This window comes from Lissotriton vulgaris, chromosome 11, assembly GCF_964263255.1.
Source record: "Lissotriton vulgaris chromosome 11, aLisVul1.2, whole genome shotgun sequence".
In the NCBI taxonomy this organism is placed as follows: Eukaryota; Metazoa; Chordata; class Amphibia; order Caudata; family Salamandridae; genus Lissotriton; species Lissotriton vulgaris.
In genome coordinates, this window is record NC_141699.1 from 729113813 (window position 1) to 729133813 (window position 20001).

Below are 20001 nucleotides of genomic sequence, written 5' to 3' on the forward strand. Positions count from 1 at the left end.
TTTTAGGTAATTTCATGTTTTTATTTTATGTTAAAATATTTTTTTCTATACATTACCATAGGGAGATTTTTGCCCCTTTAGTAGGAACCTCTTCTTATGTGCGAAAAGTTACTAATAGTATTTTTACATTTGCCAATTCTGTTTTAGCAGGCTTCACCCCATTTCAAATGAGGGAGACGTAGTTTTTCACGTAGTTGTAGATTTACACTCAGAAACTGTTGAAAGCAATAAAGGGTAAAGCTGCTATTAAGAGCAGTAGTAAGCTTACATGTGAATCAACCTACATGTTTAAATTTCCTTTTGTGAATAGACCCCTCAGACTTTACACTATTGACAACCTTTCATAGCCTTGTCAATCAACTCATTCCTAGCATTCCCTACCAGGTGCGGCCTGAGAAGCCTGGAGCGGTTTGCACACTGATCAAGAGCTGAGCAGAGTTACCTGAGAGGCTACTCTTTTTTCACAAAGTGGCTGGCATCGAGAAGCTGGAGCACGAAATGAATCCTGGCAGGGGCACAAACACTGTCTTATGCCCAATCTCTTCCGGCCATACTCTCACTTTCTCTCTTCAAAAACAACAGAACAACGGAGAGCAATTGAGAAGTAGAGGCTTAGGGGCCGATTACGAGTCTGACTGGCAGACTCTTGTGGGTGCGGCGGTGGCGATCCAGCCACCGATGCACCGTCGGTCAAACCATCTCATTAAGAGTTGGCCGGTCAGACCTCCCTAGGACTGCTGCCAGGGAACTGCCATTCCCTGGAGTTGGCATGGCTGTTCGGAGGCTCCAATATGCTTGGTGGGACGCCGCAGTTCGGGCAAGCATATTACGAATTATGGGCTAGATGTAGGTAGGAAAGATTTACCGATTTTAAATTACCGAATTTTACCGATTCGGTAATTTAAAATCGGTAAATCTATGGGTCCGACATGTAGGTATTCCAGATGTGCTGGAATACCGAATCGGATGAATTCGGTATTTACCGATTCGGTAAATACCGAATCGGTAATGCCCATTCATTCCTATGGGCTTTGAAGCCCATAGGAATAAATGGGCATTACCGATTCGGTATTTACCGAATCGGTAAATACCGATTCACACAAGGGTGCAGGGGGTGTCACTTTGACACCCTCTTGCACCCCCAAAACAGGCACGGGTGCCATGTGGCAGGCATACCTGCCCTAAGGGCAGGTCTGCCTGTCACATGGCATAGGTGTGCATGCACACATGTGCATGCACACCGGAATCGGTATTTTACCATCAAATTGGATTTGATGGTAAAATACCGATTCGTTGAGGCTCCTGGGACTCTGAAGAGTCCCAGGGCCAGATGTAGGTAAGTAACATTTACCGATTCTTAATTACCGAAAATTACCGAATTTTACCGATTCGGTAATTAAGAATCGGTAAATGTGAGGGGTGGGTATGTAGGGAATCCAGATGTTCCCTTTTACCGAATCGGTAAAAGTCGGTATTTACTGATTCGGTAAATACCGAATCGGTAAAGCCTATTGATTCCTATGGGCTTCAAAGCCCATAGGAATCAATAGGCTTTACCGATTCGGTATTTACCGAATCGGTAAATACCGAATTTCACAAGGGTGCAGGGGGTGTCACTTTGACACCCCCTGGGACCCCCTAAACAGGATTGGGTGCCATGTGGCAGGCATACAAGCCCTAGGGGCAGGTCTGCCTGCCACATGGCATAGGTGTGCATGCACACATGTGCATGCACACCGGAATCAGTATTTTACCATGAAGTTGGATTTCATGGTAAAATACCGATTCGTTAAGGCCTTTGGGACTCAGAAGAGTCCCACCTACATATGGAATTTACAGAATCGGTAAAATTAACGATTCGGTATTTTACCGAATCGGTAATTTTACCGATTCTGTAAATGTAGATTTACCTACATGTGGCCTTGGATTTAGGCCCCTACATACCGATTGGCCATTTACCGGTCGGTAACGGCCGAAATCGGCCGTTACCGGTCGGTAAATGGCCTGAAACGGCCACCTACATCGGGCCCCCAGCTACATATGGGTGGCTCCGAATCGGTAATTTTACCGATTACTTATTTTACCAATTCGGTAAAATTACCGAATCGGTAATTTTACCGATTCGTTAAAATAATGCCCCCTACATACCATTCGCCTATTTACCGATCGGTAACGGCCGAAAATACAGATTTTCGGCCGTTACCGACCGACCTACATCCGGCCCTTAGTCTTTGCTGGTGGTGACATGGAGGTTCCTCCTCCCTGTCAACACTGGTAGAGGAAACAAAGAAGTCCTCTTGTGCCTCCTATGCTTGTACATGCACATTGGGGGCATAACATGTGCACAACAGTTCCTTCACAGCATGGACTTTTCCGCCCAAGCCAAGCAGAAACCTTGTGAGGTGTTCCCATTGTGGTGCCTTTTTCAAAGGCACTGTAGCCTTTGAACAAGGCTCTGCTCTGGGATATGCCACTCCGCCCGCCCACCAGACTCCAAATAACTTGTAATTGAGGTGGGCGCAGTACGAGGGAGTGGCGGTAGAATACACCTGCCCTCAAACTGCCAAAACTCATAATAGGCCCCTTAGTGTTTTTTATTATAATTCAAAGGTTTCACTGTATGTGCAAAACATTTCAGATACAGAAAGACAGCTCTAAGATGCCACAATCCTGTACCACTATCTCTTGACTATGTCTAATCTGTGGGGGGAAAGCTAATATTATTGCCCTAAGAGGGGCATAAGCAATTGGTAAAGGCCCTGTAGTTTACCCCCCAGAGTCAACACTGCTACAAAGTCATACTCTTGCCACACTGTACGCTATATAAATGGCACTAACATAAGACAAGATGATGAATTTAAAAAACTGATCTTCACATTAAAGAAATCACCCACATCTTCACAAATCACACAAATAATATGTGCACTCCACAGGTTTATGCCTTTATTATTTGTTTGCATTTGACTACATTTGATCAGTAACTCATCTTGAATGTTCTAATTTTTTTATTTGTTTTTGTTTTTCAGAAGAGACAAAGTATAGAGGGATCTGGCGAAGTACAACATTTTTGCACAGGTTTGTGGTACTTAAACCACAGTTTTGTACAGGAGAAGAAAACAGGTCACAACACGAAAGATTTAATCATCTCCCCTGTGGTTATCCATTAAATATTCTACACTTCATCCTGACAAATTCCTCTACTATACTATTGGTAACCAATAGTAGACCTCCTCCCACCCTCAAGGCTAAAGCTTGGGTGGAGTCTCTTTTGCCTGCAGATGCTCATTTATCCATTCCAGAAACTTACTGACTTTGGTATAAACTCCAAAGCTATCCAGTCTCCCACAGCCCTCTCCCCAGCTCACAAGCCCCACCAGGAACCAAGTGTCCCGGAACTTTGTGACCATCGGACCTCCGCTGTCCCCTTTGCAGGAATCATGCTTATCTCCCAGTTTCCCAGCACATATCATGCTGTCAGAAAGGGCACTATGCATAGCCTGCATGCATTCATTGCGTGGGGCCACAGGGATCTGAATGTAGTTTAGCACAGATGAGCGGTTCATGGCTGTCTCATCCTGGTTCCCCCAGCCCGTCACCATCATTTCTCTGCCATCGGCCATCAGCTCCTTCTCAGCCAACTCCTTGCTGGGCAGACAGATGGGCAGCACAAACTTGTTGAAGCTAGCAGGCTTAGTCAGATGGAGAAGGGCAATGTCATTATTAGAGTCCACTTTGCTGTAGTTTTTGTGGCTGATGACCTGGTCAACTGGAATTTGTTGCTCTGTATTTTCCATCCACCGACGATCGTATTCACCTAAAGAAAGAACAAGACAATGATTGGAAATCTCTCTACCGATTCTAAATTCATCACACAAGACCAACCAGACAGAGTCTCGGATCAATGAAATGCACTGAAAGTGCAACTCTGCAGAGTATTATCACTAGGCAATATACCCAAAGTGATTGAAAATGTTGTAGACCAAACAGCGGTAAAAATGTCGACTTCTCAGTCCCTTCAGCTGTTTAACAGGACCGTCATGAGGTCTGTGTAAGCCAAGCACACTATTTAATAAAGGAGATATCACAATGTATCGCAATAATCGAGCAAATCAATTGATATATGTTAAATACAGTACATTTTCAAAACCGAGTCAACGGTACGCAGAGCACTAAAGAGAGCCTGGTATAATAACCAAGATGTATCTTGTGAAGCAAAATGAAAGATCCTTTGTCAAGGCCTATGTGTGTAACAACATGAGGCCCGGTCACGTGACACTCCCTAATGCAGAAAAACATGACCGCCCGGCAACCCACCACCTCCCGGACCTGGTGGCTTGGGTAGGTTAAGAAGCTAAAACCCCAACATACATGGGAGTTTAAGCATGATGTGTTGACAACCGGGTACTGTAGAAGCCTGGATACTTGGCACATTTAGGTAGATCCAGTTCACCACAGGTATACTGACACACGAGACACTTTTTCTACTTTGCTTTTGTTGAACCTTCTTAGTTTTCATAGTGTAGATAGTGTTCGATCTCATGGTCCTGAAGAATTGAGAGTTAATTGACACTAACGCGAGAAACATGTTGACCGATATTTTCACAAACTGACACAAAAGTGGGAGACATTACACTCAAATGAGTGCCGGTTTTACTTAACTAGGGCAGGAGACCTCCAGAATAAAATTAATCCAGTACAGGTACTCCCAGCCCTATTTTTAACCCACTATACATGTACACCTTTCTGGCCCACACCCGCACTTCACCATATGGCTGTTGGAGAAAAGATCTCCGTTAAAGTGCCCTTCTTTGAGGTGAGCCCGTTGGGTATTGCACCGCCGACCCAATGAGGAGCAGCCCATATGATGAAGCATGACACCTGAAAGGGTGTGTGAGGGCATGAAAATCCAACAAATGGATGCCCAACTGTAGATCTCTTTGAGACTCTGTTGTTTCGAGTCTTTGTTTGACCCCCCCCCCCAACTCTCCCTTATTTGAGGAACAGCACAACACACCTTGCTAGACATATATTTAAAAGACATTGGCACCTTTTTACATTGCAGAACCTTTTTTGCCTTTAAGAGGCCCCCTAATATTTGTGATAAACTGGTTAAGGCATATTCTGAACCTAAAAATCTTTCCCTTGAGGCAGATTACTGGAGGCAAGACAATAGAGTGGGACACTTAAACGTGGCCACTGCTCTGCAATTAAAACATCTGTAATATTTCAAGCTTTTCTTCAAGCTACTTCCAAAATGTGGGATACTGCATTGATTGCTCTTGTGGGCTCCATTATATTTGTCAGATCCCACAAGAGGTGAGGGTTTGGATATTTGCACTATCAGTCTCAAATCGGAAATAAGGTGATTGAGCCACTGGTTGAATACTTTGTGAAAAAAGAACAGAGAATGGATATGTTATGGTACGTTAATGATGTGGTAAAACCCTCAACACATAGAATAAATGTGAACAAAGTACTCGCACTGAAAGAAAACCAATGGATTTGGAAATTGAATACTGTGCAGTGTGGTTTAAATTTAACTGTGGAATGGTACACCTTAGCAATTCCTTGATTACCTTTATGTCGAATAAGGCATATTGCTTCAAACCTTTTTTTCGATGTCTTGCGAAATACTTTTCCATTAGTCTCCAATTTGCAGTCTTTGACTACCTAATTTTTCGTTATTGGTATATTTGGTGATCTATATGTGTCTTCAACTAGGAGCACATATCAGTATAGTGCAATTTTGACATCTATACTTGGACTTGTGTGAAGCATCGGCGTTTTTTTAGTATCACAGCTTTAGTGTTTTTAGTCATCAGTGCATATCATGAAAGTAATAAATCGATTTACAATAACTGGGCATTCCGTACTGTATTTATCATAATACACTGTTATTTGCTTACTTTTCTTAAACATGCGATTCACATACTTTGTCGGATCCATGTCTTATTTTTTCATAAAATGAGGTGTCACAGTGTGACTTCTTTTCTATATTTAATAAACACTGTGATATGTTTGTTTCCCTTTGTAGAGATCTAGGTCCCTTTATACTTCAGTATGGTGTGCAGTTTAACCTTGTACTCAGTGGCGGCCGGCACCGATCTAGAATGGTGAGCGAGGGGGTTAGGGAATGTAAAAAAAGAAAAATACACTTACCTCCTCGCCGATCTCTCCCACGTCGCCTCTCCTCTGTTGCCTGAATAGGAAGCAACCAGGCACCCCTGAGCCAATCACAACACTACAATGCAGCATTGTGATGTTTTCCCCTAAGTCAAACACAATGCTGCAATGCAGCATTGTTATTGGTCTGAGCGCTGTAGTTCGGCGCTCAGACGGGGACTGTGGTCTGGGCATGTTCTCCACCCAGGCAGTAATGCAGCCTGGGTGGAGAACATGCTAAATGCGCATGACTGGCCAGCTCAAGACGACCGGCCAAAGCATCATGCGCACTTCAGCCTGCCCACCACTGCTCCCCTGCTCTGTGAGCAGAGCAGCCCGTCCTGCTCCCATGCTACAGCAGTAGGAGCAAATCAAATGATAATAACATCAAGTTATTATCATTTTATTTTTCCTTTCCTACCCTTTTGCAATGCAGTGGGGCAACCCACTTCTTGATCAGAAGCTAGTGGTTCAGTGTCTTACTAAAATGCGCACAAGGCATTCATTTGCAGGCAGCACCCAACAGTAGCTTTTGGTCTGGAAGCACAGGTGGTTCGCTTTTTTAAGGTCTCGACTGCAGCCAGCGCATGCACTATCTAGATGAGACATGCTGTATCTGCTTTGTTGGCTTCAGCCCGCTCATAGGCTTTCCATTTGCTGGCTCCATCATCATTCTCCTATTCTTTCTTCACATTTGTCCACGGCATGCATTTGTCATGCCTCTTCCTGCGTTTACCCCTCCCCGAGAGCAGGGACCAAGTACACTATCACTCCATTATCCCTCATTTTATGACTGTTTCAGGAATTTCTTTTTTCTAGGTTTACCAGCCTTCTCAGGAGCGCCGGCCTTTTTATTCGCTCTAAGCTCTGTTTTTTTTATCCCCAAAATTGTACACAGTTGATGCTGCCCTCACCCATGTATATTTAGTCACCGTTCTCATGTATCCACTACACTGGGCTTTGTCCATACCCTCAGCTTAAAGATTTCCCACTCAGTCTGTGATGGTGCCTCAGTAACTACCCATGACCCTGCTCACCATCACGCAGGAGGGCGTCCATGTCTCATCCCACGATCCCCAAAAGACACAGTATGCCCTCCCACTTCTAGGTCCTCTCCTATTATTGTTCCCACCTACCCCTCTGATGGAGCAAGGACTCGTATAAAAGAGACTTGTTCAGTAGCAATCCTCTCATATAATCCCGTAACGAAGTATGAACGATGTATGTTATACTAATATACACCACATTTCATATATTTTTAGAATAGAGGAAGCTTGCCTATGTGTTATACTATCAAGTAACCCAAATAGAGGAATCTTGCCTATGTGTTATACTAACAAGTAACCCAAGTGTGATTAAAGATGGCTGCTAAAGCGGGAAATTGTATTGCGCATGAGTCAGCTGCATGACGTATTTACGCTTGGAGGGCAAATTCTGCTTCTGCGCAATAGCATCTAATATGGCCACTTGAAAATTCACGTGCTAAGCATCTGCTTTGCTGAAACTAAATCGAGTTATATACTAAATGCTACTGCATGAAGTCTTTATAAATAAATGGGGTTAGAGTAGAGATAGGTGGTATACAGTGAAGTCATTTTATTTTGAATGTAATACTTATTCTTTTGACCTCTCTATTAGTTCGTATTTGGGCCTCTGAGGGATGCTAAAGTCTGACACCCACATGACTCCTTCCGTATGCACATAGATGACAACTCAGAAACAGTGAGGTCAAGTTTTGAAACTCGTCCAGGACGTTCTCAGTATATGTCCTCGGAACCAGCTAAACATCCTGAAGATTCAATGGACAACTGTGAAATGTATACATTGTTGTTGATATAATTTGCAAATACGGGTGGGAAATAAAGCCTGGGAGAACAAATTAATGGGCGGGAACTTAAAACAATGAATTAAAGAAAATTATTAAAACTTAGCATGGTGCGATGATCATCCCCTCAGCTCATCCAATCAGAAATAGGAGTTTCAGAAAGTTGAAATATTTAGGGGTGGTTTATGGCATTAAGAGACTATAATTGGGGAAGTTAGTTAGATCAGTTAAAGCAGGCGCAGCAAGAATGCTGAGAACCGAGATGCTGTCTGAATGCTGATCGAATACCCGAAGAAGCAGACTTAGCATTTCAAAGCAAATTAGAATTAGAAGAAGATCCCAGAAGAATCGAGGAGGTAATAGAATTAGAAGAAGATCACAGAAGAATCGAGGAGGAAGTTAGTATCAGAGAGGGTTGAGACACAGGTGTCGAATCGAGAAGAGGTCATCTATCCTGTCCTGAAGTAACTGTCACTTGAATTTTCTAAGAGGCCCATTAACTCTTGGTCAGAGGGGTCTGATTTTCACACCATCCTAGGTAAATATAACTCTGTGTTTTGAGTCAATGTACTTCTCTTTCTATCCTCTTATTCCCGAGGCACTTGTCGTTGAGAATTCTCATTTAACAGAATACTAAAATTAATATAATGATCTTACTTCCTCGGATATGATGGAGTTATCACTGTAATTTGTTTTGCTCATATGATTAATTGGATAAACATTTAAAACTTTCCTGTCTGTTATTATTTAATAAATAATAGGGTAAATGAACTTAGGTCATATCATCAATTACTTCTCAACTAAAATAGATTCATTGATATAAGTGAGGGCTTCAGATTAGTAATAGATTAGAGAATTGATAAACAAATGAATCTACAAATTTAGCCCTGTAAAATTGACCCCCAGCGATGTTCACCAGCCTATATGAGTGAGTGTGTTTATGGGCCCAGATGAGTATATAGTGATAGATGTTCTCAGGTTAGTTGTCCGCTGGATCACCTCCCTCCTGGTCTCTACAGCCCACCCTCCTCCTTTTTGAACAGTGCCTAGCAAGGGATACTGAGCCCGGCTCATGGATGTTATGGTATATAGCCACTCATTAGGCCAGTGCTGCAACTGCACCGGCTCTGGAGGGTGAGCTTGAGTGGTAGGCCACTCACCTCAGAGAGTCTGCGCTGAAGCAGGCCCGCGCCAAGAGAGACCTGGCCGGGCAATCATGAGCCAGCCGGGGGACAGGCACCAGTGCAAGCAAAGGTAGCCTTTGCACAACTGTCAGTGATGCACTTTCATCACCATCAGACTAAGCCTTACTATTGGGGGCCATCATGTGACGGGCTTGGCTTCATAGCAAACTTACACAAACTGACATCAAAGGCTAGTATTTTTTTTTTAGTTTAAAAGCTTTATTTGAATAATAAACCATGCAAATAACCAATGATACAATAAACTGCATTACAAGATGAAAACTATATCAGACGAATGTGTAATATAGAAGAGAAGAGAGCACTATTTTTCGATTCTTAAGGGAAAGGAGGGAAGAAGGGTAACAAGGGAGAACAAGGGGTAACAAGGGGGATGAGAGGAGGGTAAAAGCTCCAAAAATTGACGAAATTAGAAATTGCATCTTACAACGGAATAAGAGAATATGCTAATCAAACTAATACATACAGTAATTCAAGAACAATAAGTAGGGGTAAAGAACAAGGAATATTAGACATTGAAGGAGGTTTAAACTTTTCAGCATGTGCACGAGAATTATCTGTTAATACTAAGTGATCTAAATAAGTAGTTAGAGGTAACCAAAAAAGATCTCTGTTGACCAATGGTTTACAGGAGGAGACAAAAGCAATATCAAGTCGGTGTATATGACATAGGCTGTTCCACCAGTGTTGGATGGAGAGTTTCATGAGTGTTTTCCAATTTAGAGTGATGTGCTGGACAGCTAAAGCAAGCATAAGGTCGAAGAGACCATTTTCGTGAGGAAGAAGGTCTAAAGAGTCAGAGAGACTTCCAGAAAAAAAGAAGGGGGATGGAATAAGGGATAGAAATATTGAATAAGTGGGAGATATAAGACCAAACTTTCTTCCAGAAAGTAATGACCGAGAAACAGAGAACGAGGAGGTGAAGGAGGTTGGCATTAGAGGAGCCACAGGTCCAACAGTTCGAGTTAGTGGCGATAGAAGTGGGAGTAAAATAGGGTCTATGATAGAGGAAGAACATAGATTGAGTAAGAGAAGCAGAGCAAGAGATTTTGAGAGAACAGGACCAACATTTGTCCCAGAAAATGATAGACCATTCACATCCCTGGTCATATTCCCATGAAAGTTCCAACGTAGTTTAAGCATGATCTGGATTAGGAGCTAAGAAGTATTTATATATAGGAGTAGCTTTAGGTAGCAAGTGAAGAATCTTAAGAAGAGGATTAGGAATAGGGGGAGAGATGAGGTCAGGAGAGAGTAAGAAATATCAAGAATGACCGTCATTAGAGTAGTAAACTTCTGAAGGAAGGAACGGGGATATTAAAAAGTGATCTGAAATTGGGGAAGTATACAAGAAGAAAGACCATCAAAAAGGTAGTTGACCCAGATTATGCTTTGTGATCTCCAAGAGTTCCAAAAGATAGTTCTGCCATTAATAGTAATAAGAGAGTTGTAACAAATTGGAGAGTCTAGAAAGGATTCTCTAGAGACAAGTTTGAGATGTATTAAAGGTTTCAATAGAGAACAAGTGTGATTAAACAAGGGAAGGGAGGTAAGAGGAGATTCAGCAGAAAAGGCTAAAGTTTCTTTTAAAGAGAAGGGTAATGCAAGGGTATGCTCAATGGAGAGCCAGAGGGGAGAGAAGAGGGAAAGGTCAGATAAGAACCACTTGGAGGTCTGGCAAAGACAAAATGATTTATGATACAAGCGAAAATTAGAGAAATGTACACCTCCATTAGATTTTGTCCTACAAAGAAGAGAGAGATTCTGGGTTTTTATTTTGCCAAATGAATTTAGAGAGACAAGAATCAATGTGTTTAAAATAACAGGCGGGAATGTGTACAGGAAGTATAGAAAGAGTGTAAATCAAAATAGGGGTAATCATCATTATAATAGAGTCCAACCCACCCCACCACGAAAGAAAGAGAGGATTCCAAGAGGAAAATCATTTGTCAATCTGAGAGAGGATCATCTTCATGACTAATTTAACAGAAAAAGCAATAGAGCTGGAGAACCAAATACCTAGGCATTTTATTTTAGAACTGTTCCAAGCAAACCCAATAGAAGAAAAGTAATGTGAAAGACAAAATTTGGTAAGAGGGAGGATTTCTGTTTTATCAGAATTGATTTTATATCCAGAGACAAGGGAAAAGGAGGTAAATTCATGTAATAAGGGGGGGATAGAAGTTTCAGGGTCAGAAATGAAATTAGGGATTTTTAAATGCTGGTCACCATATAAAAAGCCAGAAATGGAGAGATTATTACGAATAGAGGATAGGAAAGGCTCAAGAGCAAGGACAAAAAGAAGAGGAGAGAGGGGACAACCTTGACGGACTCCGCGTTGTAGGTGAAATTATGATGAGATACCTCAGTTAACTAGTACTGAAGCTCTGGGGGCAGAATATAATAAAGATATCAGAGAAATAAATTTGGGGGCAAAACCATGTCACTTCAAAGATGCAAATAAAAAGGGCCAATCTATTCTATCGAATGCTTTTTCAGCATCGACAGAAATGGCTGCTAAGGAGGTAGAGAGGAAAGGAACTTTGTTTAAAACATTAAGAAAAATACTTGAATTATCTGAGGTCAATCTGCCTTTAACAAAACCACATTGCTCCTTACCAACTAAATTAGGTAAAAGAGGATCCAAACGTAAGGCAAGTGTGTTGGCAAAAAGCTATATTCTACATTAACTAGGGAAATTGGTTTATAGTTTTTTCAAAACTTAGGGTCTCGTCCCTCTTTATGGATAAGACAAATTGTGGCCTCCTGAAAAGTACCTTCTGTTTTACCGGTAAGAAAAAAGGAGTGAAAAAGATTTAAGAGTTTATGAAGAAGTAACTTAGAAAAGTCCAAATAAAATTCAACTGAAAAACCATCTGTGCCACGTGTTTTCCCTTTTATTAAGGCGGTTAAAGCAGAAGATAGCTCCTTATGGAAGAGGTCAACCTCAAGGTCAGAGAGATTAAGATGCAAGTTGGATGGGGATGGTAATTTATCAAGATAGGACTGAATGAGAGAATTAGAGGGAGGAGAGTCCGGAGTGTAAAGATCCTTATAGAACATTTTAAATTAGTTAAGAATATCTTGATCCTTGTGTAAAAGGGAACTGTTTGAAGAGTAAATAAAGTCAATCAGCGTACGATCTTTACGGGATTTAAGGTAATTTGCTAAAAGTTTACCAACTTTATTACGGCCTCCGTAGTAATGAGCACTATTACGGAGAAGAATGGAGGAAGCATTATCAGTCGAAGTTTTATTGAATGCCAATTTAACGCAAATCAGAGCTGGTAAGATATTGTCATCTGATGAAGTAAGTTCTAAAGCTTTGATGTGGGCCAAAGTAGCTTTATGTTGCTGAAGAAAAAGTTTCTTTTTTTAAAAACAAAATCTATAATGAAACCTCTTGCAGTGGGGTTAAAGGAGTCCCAAATGATGTAGGGGGAAGAGTTAGGGTCATTATTAAGTTTAAAAAAATCATCAGCGAAGGTATTGAAAGAAGAGGAGAAAAAAGGGTCAAGTAAAAGAGAGTTGTTGAAACACCAGCGGGAGGACCTGGGATGTGGTGGATGTAAGTCAAGATCAGTTATGATTGGGGCATGATCAGAGATAACGATAAGTTCAATCGAGGAGGATAACAAGTTTTGAGATAAACATTGAGAGAGAAAAATATAGTCTAGGCAAGAGAGGGAATTGTGAGGAGGAGAAAAGAAAGAAAAGTCAAGAGAGTCGGGATGGGTGAGTCTCCAAGAGTCAAAAAGATGTGTTTATGAGATTTATGAGGAGTGAAACTTGTCTGTGATTGGTGTTCTAGAAATGGGCCCACAACTTGATTACAGTCACCTCCTAAAATAAAATAACCATCTCTAAATTGGATACATTTTTGTGTGATCAAGGGCCAGAAAGAACAATCAGGATGAGTAGAACCATAAACGTTAAAAACAGTCAAAGAAACAGCTTAGCTAACAACCATCTACCCTCCGTATCAATTTCTTGGGAAATAATTTTACAATTCAGTCTCTTGTGACATAGAATTATAACACCATTTTTCTTATTAGAAGTGGGAGAGAATAAAACTGATCCCACCCAACCTCTCTTCAATTTTAATGCCTCAATTTCTGTTAGATGAGTCTCTTGGAGGAGGAACAAGTCAGGATTGTAAGAGGCAGGATGTGATAAAATGTTCTGTCTCTTAATAGGATTAATGAAACCTTTCACATTCCAAGAAATAACTCCGAATTTAAAAAAGTTTAAAATAGTTAAAGAACAAGCAATACTAATGAAGATGCAAAGAATATTACAATCAAACTGGCAAGTCATATATGAGCACAATATTAGAGAAAAGGAGGAGAAGAGGGGGAGGAAGAGTGAAAAAAGATAGTAAAAGAAAACAGTACATGACAACCTGTGAATGCAATATAGGAATACCAATTGAGAAAACAAGGGGGATGACGACTGTGATACGTACCTGTCAAGGGGAGACAAAGAGAAAAACGAGGAGTGGCGACACAAGGGAGAAGACGGCACAACCAACCAGGGAGGGGGATCGCATCGGGAAACATATGTAATAAAAAGGGAAACAGAGAACATATTAAAACAGATAAAAAAACAGCTAAAGTGTAAAAGGAGAAGAGTCAAAAAGAAGAGAGAAGAATATCTTAGTACAGTAGAATACAGATATCAACATTAACCTGTGGGAAGAAAAAAAGTTGTTAATCAAATCAAGCAAGATAATTCCTGTAATAAAGAATAGTGGAGGAAGAGGATGCGGAAGGAAGAGAACAAGAGATTTCCATCGACGAAGGGGAGCAGGATTGGATGTATTTTTCTCAGTTCTTCCGGTTCCTCAAAAGTAGAAGTTTTGTTCAGGTAGGTAACCTTGAAGAAACATGGATCAAACAATCCATATTGAGCTCCAAGCGAGCATAAAGCTGAGCGAAGTTCAAAGAATTATTTCTGCCGTTTAGCTGTTGCTGGGGAGACATCTTGAGAAAGAAACAGCTTGAACCTGACCAGACGAATTGTTTTTTTATGTTTAGCCACATTTAAAACCAGAAGCAAGTCTGTGAATTTCAAAAATAGAAAGATTACACCTCTTGGTTTGGAGAGAGCAAATGACGAGGACAGACGAGGACCCAATCTGTGGGCTCTTTGGATGCTTAGATTTGTAGACGCAGGAAGATCCAGAAGTTTTATAGGAAAGTTGTTGAAAAAGCGACTGGATCATCCCCGTCCAAATTTTAAGGAAGGCCACATAAACGCAAGTTATTATGCCTATTTCTATTTTCCAAATCTTCTACCGATCTCTTCAACGATAGGACCTCCCTCTTCAGAGTGACCAGTTTTGTATAAACATGTTGTAGGTCGTCAACTTACTGTTCCACCGTGGAAATGCGAGAATCCATAGAGGCCCATTTAGCGTCCATAGTTTGCAAAAGAGAATTGGTCTTCTCGATATAGGGACGCAGAGCACAGATTTCCTCTAAAAAAACTTTTTTTTTTTTTTAAACATTTTATTGGGAGATTAAGTGGGTTACACAGCTCCATGCCTACAACCATTCATGTGGCCGGCAGCGCTTTCACTCAGAATGTATCCTCAGTGGCAACAGAAGATTATTACAAGATTTCTAACACAGCAAGCCGCCTACAACCACTCAGGGCCGGCCGCGTCACAACATTTAAACATCTTTGAAGCGTCCATGTGCATGATGGAACCCATAACAAAATGAAAAAGGTGCGATAGGTACAGTGGTTCTCTTGTGAGTTCGGTCCAACAACAGTAATCAACTAGTAATAGCTAAGAGTGTAGCACACAATAATTCCATAGCATTTCACAGGTGAACATAGTGGAAGGCTAACATGGAACATGAAAAAGAGACGTAAGGGAGTGACCAAGGGCCTTCTTTGTTTGCTACGATTCCCCTGGGGCTATCAGTATAGCGAGAATATCATTCAGAAAGCATCTTGCAGGATGATCTTTCACATGGCTCAGTGTACTTACCGACAGGTCTTAAAATGGAATATTAGCAATAGGTTGATTGTGTGCCTCTGCGCGGGACAGCAAGTAAGCTGCAAATGGCACCCATATGTCTCTGGGTCGTGATTTGGCAGGGAGAAGTTCTGCGTAAAGGGTGAGGTGTTCTTGACAGTGTATCATGTCTGCAAGCCAGTCCTTAAATTTAGGCGCTCTTCCCCTTCCCCATCTACAGGCAATGCGACGCTTGGCTATCAGCAGGGCTGGGGCTACAAGTCTACAGTGCGCTGTGGAGACATGCTGAACATGCTCAATAATGCGGTCAATGGAGTAGCCTCAAGGTTTGTATTAATCATCTGGTTAAGGGCCGCAAAGATCTGTGTCCAATACTCGGAGACGGCGGGGCACTCCCAGGCCAAATGCAACAAGTCAGCCTGCGGCGCACGGCATCTATCGCAGTGGTCATTATCGCGCAGTTGGCGTCTATGCATACTAGCAGGGGTGCAATACAATCTATGAAGATATTTATAGTGTATTATCCAAAAGCGACTGCTGGCCGACACTCGTTCAGTTTGTGAGCAGCAGTACTCCCACTGATCGTCCGTTATGGGTGCGCCTAGTTTGGTCTCCCATTTAGTACGAGATGGCGAGTTCAGCGGCAGAGGTCTGGTGTGTATGGCTCGGTAAATGAGCGAAACTAACCGCCTTGGTGAGGATTGTTGTAGTACAGCTTGAAGTGGTGGGAGCAAAGGAGGCTCAGATGGAAAGTCAGTGTGAAGTGCTCTCATTCCCTGCTTGAGTCTGATATATAGAAAGCTATCTAATGGAGTATGTTGTGCATCCCCAAGCAAATCACTAAAGTCTCTGAACACACCATTCGAATAGAGGTTTCCCCACAATGGGATGGACAGTCTGCGCTGCAGTCTGTGGAAGATAGTTTCCTGTAGCAGCGGCATGTCCGGATGGTAGGCCAAAGGAAGCAGCGGCGAATAGAGCAGGGATGGTCGAACATATACTTTATGCGTTGCCACGCAGAAATTGTGGCATTTACAGTAGTATGCGTGCGTTTCCCAAACGTTTAGATTCAGATAGACTGCACCTTCTATCGGGATAGGGTGTAACAACCAATGTTCTGCTGCAACCTGTACCATGTACTTGGGCTGTCTAATCCAGTAGTATAAATAGTGTGCCTGGGCACTAAGGTAGTAAAGTTCAAAATCAGGGATTCCGAACCCACCTGCTGCATAAGGTTTAGTAAGTATGGACGACTTCAGCCTAGCTCTTTTCCCGCCCCACACCAATCTACACAGTTCGGATCTGAGGGTGGAAAAAAATGCCTCCCAGGATAATAGGGAATATGCAGGAACAGATACAATAATTGTGGAAGCACCACCATTTTGATAAGCGAGGCTCTACCGGCCATGGAAAGCGGGAGTGTAATCCAACGGTCAATTTTATCCGCAAGACGTGAGATAGCTACACCATAATTTAGTCACATGAGTTCGTCCCTGTCTCTGGTGATTTTGATGCCCAAGTAGCGTAAGTCCTCGTCACACTATTGCAATGGGTAGTCCAATGGGAAACGCACCACTGCATCCGTGATCGGAAAGAAGCAAGACTTACTCCAGTTTATATGAATACCTGATAGATGGCCAAGATTTCCTCTAAAATTATGTCTAAAGAGGAGAGGGAGGGTCCTGCTTGTGATGTTTGTTGGCAGGAGCTGGGACCTGCGACTTAGTAGAAGTGGGCAACGAAGACGTTGACCTTGCAGACCCAGAATGCGCGATAACGTTGGTAACTTGAGTTGAGGAGATAGAATGAAGAGAGAGCAACTCTTGAGAAGGAGGCGTAGATCTTCTGTGCGTAAGCAATAGCTTCTTATTCCTACCTATAAAGTAGGGGAGGAGAAAATTACGTGGGAAGGAAAGAAATAGTAATAAACTAGCATTCAATTCACAGTATATAAAAGAAGCACCTAACGCAGCTACAGAGGATTGCAAAGCCAGGCAAATAAAAATGAAAGAATAAAGAGTCTAAGGAGATTAAAAGTTGTAGAAATCAGCGCGACATTCCCTCCATGACACGGAGCTCCCAGGCTAGGCAACCATCTTGTTTGGTGCCACGCGTGCTCCCGCAAAGGCCAGTATTTTTTGTATCACCATCTTAAGGCTAGGCAAATTGTTATTATTAATAAGCGGAAACCTAATGTTCACCAACTGAGGATTGACTGATTCCAACATGGCCTCAGAAGACACCGATATTGGCACATGCCCGCTGTTCAGTATAGAGGTGGCGGTGTTCAAACTTTCATGTCCAGTCGTCCCTGGAAAATAGTCTTTCCCAAAGTTATTCGTTTTTTCACTTTAAATATGTGAGTTGTGATGTGATGCATACATCGTTCAAGCCATATCGCCTCAAAGGATTATAGGCACGGACTGATATCAGTAATGTTTTCAAGTTATCAAAATCAAGACGTGCATGTAATACAAGCAAACATTTTTGGTGTTATTTCCATATTTGGAGTGTGGGTATGTTTTACATCTTAATACCTTAAGCATTTACAACACCTGCAAATCACAATGTTTTCTCATCAATGCACACATCCGCTCATTAAAAAGTCACTGTCTCTGCAACCATGGGTGGTGTGTTTAGGGACTCTGGCCCCGCCTGTATCCACCGAGCAGCATTATATATCCGTGCTTAGCACTGAATAAGCTCTTTGCTGCCTGTTTGTTAACAATACGTCAAGGTTCACTATGTCAGTGCTTTCAACAGAAGAGCCCTGCAAGCAAATATAAAGCTCATCTCATTCTGCAAATCAGAAACTTGGCTCACCAATGCACACATCCGTTCTTTAAAAAGTCAGAAATAAAAACTCTGCTGTGCAAAAGCAATGATCCTTTCTCCGTCTCTGTAATTAGGCTCTTCCATTGTCACAACTGATTGGCTATGTCAATGCTTGTGTTGCGAGTTCCTGGTGAGTACGGGTTTCAATCCTGTTCACTATTTAACTTACTTGCTAGTCGTGTGTAATGAGAAACTTGATTTCTATTTGTTTTTCTCTGTATGTTAAAATTAACCAGCTTGAGACTTAGATTTTTACTTTTTCAAGATCAAAATTGCTGCTTATATATATATGCCTCTCACTGGTCAAAAGTGGATTAACTTTGATGCCTTTTCTTTTAACACAAAGGAAGTGATTTTAATGACCACTTGAGAGCTGTTAATTTAGATTTGCGTGCATAATGAGACAATTTATTGAATTTATTTTCAGACAAAAAATAATGATGTGCTGTAGTGACTGCAAAATCTGCTTAAGATAATAAGTAACATTGTAGACCCTTACTATTTGACTCTAGAGTAATGGCGACTTCAAACCTGTAAGATTCATACTTTGAATCTAAAGGGAGTCATTTTCCGAAATATGCTAAACTGTGTTTACATTCTTTGCACCATTTTATGAATTTAATTAAAAAAAAATCTCTTAGTGTTGCTCTTGCCAGTGAGGTCACGGATTAAAGGTGCATTTTTCATTATTTTGCTGCAGATACATGTTGCTCTTTTTAATAAACGTTGCAGCAGATGAGTCTATTTTTATGTTCTAGATGTGGTCATGCTTGCAGTTATATGGAATAATGTTGCATATGAACTTATTGGCTACTTTGAATGGTCTCCTAGCAGAATGTCCTCAGTTCAGAAGTTTTTCTATTTTTACTGTTAGGGTGTATGAGATTCGGTACTTATATACCCATTCTGTCTTTTGAAATAGGGAAACTTCAAAGAAAGGTATTTGTTGTGCATAAGACCCTGCTCTTCGTGGCCCTGGTTCCAGACACAATACAGGGAGGTATGCAGTTCTTTGTGTGGGGACAGGCACAACCCTACTCAGGTGCAAGTGTCAACCCCTTCCACCACCCTAGCTGAGAAAGACCTATCCGCCTGGTGATGGGTCATCGGGATATGCAGGGCACCCCTCAGCTCCCTTTGGGTGTGACTGTCTAAAATGAATTCACAAAGCCCAACTGTAATCCAACCCAGACATGTATTCTAGGGACAGGCAGAGGCAGCGAACGGTTAAAATGCTAACTTCCGATAAGGGGCAATTTCAGACATGCTATTTAAAAAACAACTTCACTAAGAGATGTGTTTTTAAACTGTGAGCCCAGAGACACCAAACAGCAATTTTCTGTCCTGTGTAAAATGCTACAGGGCAGCTCCAATGCTAATGTATAGGAGAGATAGGCCTTGTTGTAGTGAGAAGCGAATTTAGCGGCTTTTCACTACCAGGACATGTGAATTTAGAGCATGGGTCAAAGGATTCGTGAGTGCGAAAAACGATGGGTGAAATAATGGGTGAAAGGATGCATGGGTGAGTGAAGGGATGTGTGAAAGGGTGGATGGTGAAAGAATCCATGGGTGAAAGGGGAGAGAGGTGAAAGGATGGGAGAAATGGCAGCTGGATTAAGGGATGATTGGATGAGTGAAAGGACACCTGGGGAAAGGATGCGTAGGTGGATGAAATGATGCAAGGCTGGGTGAATGAGTGAAAGGATGCAGGGGTGAGTAAATGGGTGCCAGAATAGATGGGTGAAAGCATGGACAAAAAGGTGGATGGGTGAAAGGGTGGATGGATGAAATTGTGAAATACTGAATAATTGATGTAAAGGTGAAATGGTGGGTACATGAAAAGATGTTTGAATTGAAGGATCAAGGGAGCTCTTGTAGGGCGGGCTGCGCTAACTTGCTTTAGTTTTCTTGGTTCCGCTTTGGTTCAAAGTGGAGGGTATATTTTTTTTCTACTCCATTCTGTGACAGAGAATTCAATCTGCCAGACACTA

The 20001-nt window shown here is 41.8% G+C and overlaps 1 protein-coding gene across 3 annotated transcripts in view; it reads right to left on the reverse strand.

Moving 5' to 3' along the window:
• Positions 1-2921: 2921 nt before the first annotated feature.
• PROC (protein C, inactivator of coagulation factors Va and VIIIa) overlaps positions 2922-20001 on the reverse strand; it is a 147438-nt gene continuing 130358 nt past the window's right edge. For all 3 annotated transcript variants that reach the window (XM_086943819.1, XM_086943820.1, XM_086943821.1), the window contains one exon: positions 2922-3814. In XM_086943819.1, coding sequence (XP_086799945.1) covers positions 3246-3814 — 569 coding nt within the window. In that variant the 3' untranslated portion in view covers positions 2922-3245. The remainder of the gene's footprint in view (positions 3815-20001) is intronic.